The sequence below is a fragment of the Plectrocnemia conspersa genome, unplaced genomic scaffold, assembly GCF_051122295.1.
Source record: "Plectrocnemia conspersa isolate PC_06_02 unplaced genomic scaffold, ASM5112229v1 ptg000006l, whole genome shotgun sequence".
In the NCBI taxonomy this organism is placed as follows: Eukaryota; Metazoa; Arthropoda; class Insecta; order Trichoptera; family Polycentropodidae; genus Plectrocnemia; species Plectrocnemia conspersa.
The window spans coordinates 24,791,092-24,796,516 of NW_028277170.1; the positions used below are offsets into that span (position 1 = coordinate 24,791,092).

A 5,425-nucleotide genomic window follows, 5' to 3' on the forward strand; every position below is an offset into this window, starting at 1 on the left:
TTGTCGCCATTTTGCAAAAAATTGACAAAATGGATTTTGCTAACAAACATACACCGGATGCTTAAGAATTCTATACTGTCACAAAAATTGAAATTCAAATATGTATAAATAAGCTTACACTAAACTTAACTATATTAAAAATCTTATGAGCGTATGTATGGTGGGTCGATCGACTCATCACACTAAACGTGTTTTGAAAAAAAAATACTTTTATTTTTTAATTTTTAATTTTTTTTATAGTATCGTAAGTATAGTCGAAAGCTCTATTTGGTAATAAAAATTCAAGTCGATTTCTTTAATAGAAACCTCATACGAGCGTTAACTATATGCAGAGTCGCATAATAGCTCGTTCGAAGTCTCGGTCAATATATGGTAAGACTCGGTTTTTATTAAAAAAAATAAATATGCGAAATCCGTTGAGAAAATTTTCTCACAGTCTAAAAATACACTTAGCCGGGTATATAAGGGGGCCGTTGGGGACGGAGAAGTCAGTCGAGCAAAGACAGCGTACCGGCACACACATACTTGTGCTACGGAGCGAGTCCGAGCTTGACGCACCGGTAGTTAATGTCAGACGGCACTCACAAACCCGTTCGACATTATCACATAATCACCGCGAACTTCGAGGTAGCGGATTTTTTAACTACGAGCGTTCAAGCTAACCCGTTCGTCGAAGTTTTTCTGAACGAGGAGACCGACGAGTACTGCACCAAGGACAACTAGAACAGGACGGAGAAAACCCACAAGAAGAGGAGCGGCAACAGCGACTGCAGAACGATTAGTGCGTTCAGCGATACGACGTCATTGACGGACGCGATACTGTCGGGAATAACGAAAACGAGGGAGTGCAGGAAGAACGTGATGGTGGCGATCGCCAACGGGATGCCGACGGACTCGTCGACGATGAGGCCGAAAAAAGTCAAATTCTCGGTGGACAAGCAAGAGAACGGTAGCAACAGCAACAACAATCCGTACGTGGAGTGGGCGGAGGACGTGGAGAATCCCCAACAAATGGACGTAACGGAGGATGGGGGTCAAGGCGATGGTTCGAGCACTGCTTCTCAAACAAAAGAAAACATAGATACTCTCATGGAGGCGGAAGCTTCGAAAAAATACTGCAATCAGATCATCGCCTGATATCTGAAGTATGCGGAATCGGAACTTACCAACCACGAACTGTGTCAAAATGTAAAAGGATTTATAACGGTCCTTGGAAGCTCGTCGTTGCGCACGTCGGCACGAACAGACGTCACTGGCACTTCGTATACGTGTTTAGAAGTAACCAGTGGGGACACTCCAGTCGTCTTGGCAGAGTTATTAGAAGCAAGCCCTACAAATGTGAATCGATTGCATGTCTTGCTTGCCTTCGTCTCTATCTTTATACCGGCAATGGTCGTCAAGTGCTTCAGGACACTGTCGCGACGAGAGATTATGAAAATTGCATCTGCGCCACTCATTCCCTTGGAATGGCAGTTCAAGACGAACAGTTCGGAGCGTACGCTGCACTTCAGTGTACCACGTGGAGAGATACAACACTTCGACTAGAAGGCGATGCACGTGAACTGGGGCAGTCGGGAGTGGCTGTACCAATTGTCGAAACCGACACAGATATACATGATGGCGTCGGGCGAGAGCTGGAGCATGAACAAGTTCACACTGAAGCTGGAGAAAAATTGAAAACCGATGAGGCGGGGGGAAGTACCAGTGTCGTCGCTGTGGGACAACACGGACGGAGAGTCGGGAACCAACTATCAGGACCCGTGCACAACCGAATTCGTCGCCGAGCTACTGACGGAGCTACAGAACTCGTTCATTTATTTTGCGAGAACGGTGCTTTTAACGAAGGAGAAGCTGAAAGACTTTTATCAAAAAGCCCTAAGGGGATTGAGTTTATGTTTGAGCGGCGAGCACACGACAACATCAAAACAGCCGTACAAATCAGCAGAATTCTGGTATTTCAAGAGACGCTAAAACAACGAGTCGAAAGAGCGAAGCGCAAGGATATATTGGAGTACGCACCGGCCGCAGACCTTGAGAGTATCAATAGATTTGTGTTGATAGACATTTTAAAGAAAAACAAAATAGACGTATAAAACTTTACGAAAGCGACGTTCGATCACGCGACGGGACGCAGCGGCAAGATCAACAACCTCTTCTTTACGGGACCGCCGTCGACGGGCAAGACGATGATTATGGAATCGTTGGCGGGAATTCACTTCAACATGACTCGACTGACGGGACTGACGCCGGGAAGTTCGTTCAATTTTTGCAGTTTACTACACACGAACGCTTGCCTCATGGACTAATGCAAACTGACGGACAATCAATTCGAACAATGGAAACTGTTGGCGGCGGGACAGCCGATGGCCACCGACGTCAAATACAAGGAGCGTCACAACATAACAAACTGCAAACTGTTCACGTGCTCCAACTACTCCATAGAAATGTATTGCAACGTACCGGAGGCGAAGGCGGCAATAGACACCAGAACTTATACGTTTACTTTTTAAGAGCGAATTCCTTTTACTAAATTTAATACTTTTACTTGGTTAGCCCTGTGGCAGGATGCCGATTTGTATATTTAGAAACAATAAAATATATATATAGTTTGTGAAACATGTGTATTACTCCCTCCACTCGATCCTAATTTTTAGCCGTTAGTAGAGTCGCGATGGCGGGAACGGAAGGAGGTCCCGCTAACGGCGCGGTCATCACCATTGCGACGATGAACTCGAGCAACACCAACACTTACTCTTTCAAAAAGAAATTCATATTCAACATGGCAAATTCAAAACTTAGAATAAAACATGAATGGGACGACGACAACAATAAAATTACATACTTGAAGACGTACGTGCACTCGTTACCGTGGCAAATGCTATATTTCTACATGACGAAGAAGGAATTCGATGACGTAAAGAAAGTGAGTCACACTGCGTTCGTCAAGGGAGTGAACGTGAAAATATTAAACTTGGGAAATAGAACGCCGTTCATCACGGCGACGCGAGCAGTGCAATACGCGAACGCAAATTCGCAAACCTCCATCGGCGTATGGATATGATTAGAGTCGTTAAGTAACTTGTTCATCTACAACAAAATCGACCAGTTTAAACTGTACGGAAAACACTTGGGAGACGTGCGAACGGGTGAGTCAAAAGCCGACTTTAAGGACCACGGAGCGACGAGTCAACCGGTCACCATCGACAATCGAATGACCTTTAAATTTTTGACATCGCAAAAGCAAGACCAACGAGAGATTCCGTCGAACGACACGAACTTGTACGCACCGGCGCTGGTGTTGAACGCGACGGTGATTTACAACGCGAGCACCAGCGTCGGACAGATATTTGACAAGTCTTACGCGCCAAAAGACGGAAAGTTCCACGTGTTCAACAACGCCTTTCACATTCCCAACATTCAGACGAGAAATCAATCGGCGCCGCATCAAATAGAACAGACGTCGGGAAGCGTGAGGAAAGTGAACGTATCGAGAGTCGGTTTTCTCAGTCAATCGCAATACGAGTCGGCGACGATCGACAACATCACGTACTTGTCGCTGGACGGAATGCCTGGAGAGACGATGTGCGAGAGAATGGGCGTAGGAATTATTCCACTGCTGAACGCCGACGGATCCATGGAAAACGCGGTGTTGACGTTCGTCGTGGAGACAAGCATAGAAATAGAGACGAAATCCCACGGAACGAACATACTGATGACGGCGAATCCATATCCGCAACCCAACATATACGCCGTAAACCTGATAGCGCCGAACAGAAGATTCCTGAACGAGTACGGAGTGTGCAGAAGACCGGTGGTGGGGTGGGATCACGAAATTCAACCGGACGAAGAAGACGAACGCGTGGAAGGATACACGATAGAGACGGCGTCGACGATGGCCGGAAACAGGGGAGAATCGTACGAAATAAGACCGGACAACATACCGGGTCAGAGCAGAATCACCAGAACGATGACGGAAGCGGAAAGAAAACGAGTATTCCAAGTGAACAAAGTTGTGAGAGCCAACTGGTTGGTTTTAATGCGTGAACAAGGACTCGATTACAGAATGTCGAGAAATCAAAATCTGCAATACGCAATTCCTCCGGATCTAAACACGGCTAATCTAAACAAAGCGTTCTAAGCGCAGCTCAATCAAGTGGGAAAACCGAAGCAAGCGGAAGTATTACCTCAAGTCGGAGCAAAGGATGCTAGAAAAAAAAAAGACTGGCGGCAGCGGACCGGATCATTCTGGATTATAATAAACTGTAATAATAGTAAAAAAAAAAAAAAAAAAAAAAAAAAAAAAAAAAAAAAAAAAAAAAAATTAAAAATAAATAAATAAATAATTAGTAAAATTGAGGTGTGTTTCCTTTCCGCCAAAACTCTCCACCACCCAGTAGTCTGCCGGGTCGGCTCACCCTACATTATTATTATTCAAAACCTACTATCGCATTCGAAGAAAAACCTCAAAGGAGATTCGTTCGAACCGACGGAATATCGATACAAAACTTAAGATAAATTATTGCATGAAGAGTGGAATCCGGAGGAAATACAATGCGTTCAGTCTTACATTTTTTTTTTTTTTTTTCTCGAGCTTCTCTCGATAACAAAAGTAACTGGGACAAACTAAAACACCGAGCAGACTGCTCCGGCCGGGTAAGCCGACCCGGCAGACTACTGGGTGGTGGAGAGTTTTGGCGGAAAGGAAACACACCTCAATTTTACTAATTAAAAAAAAAAAAAAAAAAAAAAAAAAAATAATTAGTAAAATTGAGGTGTGTTTCCTTTACGCCAAAACTCTCCACCACCCAGTAGTCTGCCGGGTCGGCTCACCCGGCCGGAGCAGTCTGCTCGGTGTTTAAGTTTGTCCCAGTTACGGTTCGCTCTCGTTGAAGTTTGTTGTTGTTTCGCGGGGGTTGTTCGGGGGGGTGGGTTAGGTTAGGTTAGGTTAGGTTAGGTTAGGTTAGGTTAGGTTAGGTTAGGCACTTGTACAGAGAGGACGTGCGGCCGGTTGCTCTAGCGAAAGGGGCGCAGGCCTAACAGGCGGGCGCATTCCTCGAAGATCTTGAGGATTGGAAGACCAGACATTGGGGACCAGTTCAGTTCAGCAAAAGGGGCGCAGGCCTAATTGCCGGGCGCATTCTTCAGTGATCTTGGAACCCTGAGGATTCGGAGATCAGCTGGACGGACCAGCTGTTGGAGATAACTTGTGATAGTGAAAGTGACACTAAAAGTGCTCCCGGGAAAGTCGGAAAACCTGGACTCGGACTTTTCCGGGTTTTTCCGTCATTTTTCCGAGGTTTTCCGATATTTGGAGGAAATCTAGAGTTTTCCGGATTTTCCGAAAAATTTTCCAAGTGAAACTACGGACACTAAAAAAACACTTTTATAATAGCGCTTTTCCGGGATTTTTCCGGGTAAGTTGCTG

General features: G+C 45.3%; 1 protein-coding gene across 1 annotated transcript; it reads left to right on the forward strand.

Moving 5' to 3' along the window:
• Window positions 1-490: 490 nt before the first annotated feature.
• Window positions 491-4,271, forward strand: LOC148234603 (uncharacterized). The gene is made up of 2 exons (XM_088187264.1): window positions 491-3,261; window positions 3,334-4,271. Exons 1-2 carry the CDS (start codon window positions 3,212-3,214, stop codon window positions 4,136-4,138), a joined length of 855 nt encoding a protein of 284 aa, XP_088043390.1. The 5' UTR covers window positions 491-3,211; the 3' UTR covers window positions 4,139-4,271.
• The last annotated feature ends 1,154 nt before the right edge of the window (window positions 4,272-5,425 follow it).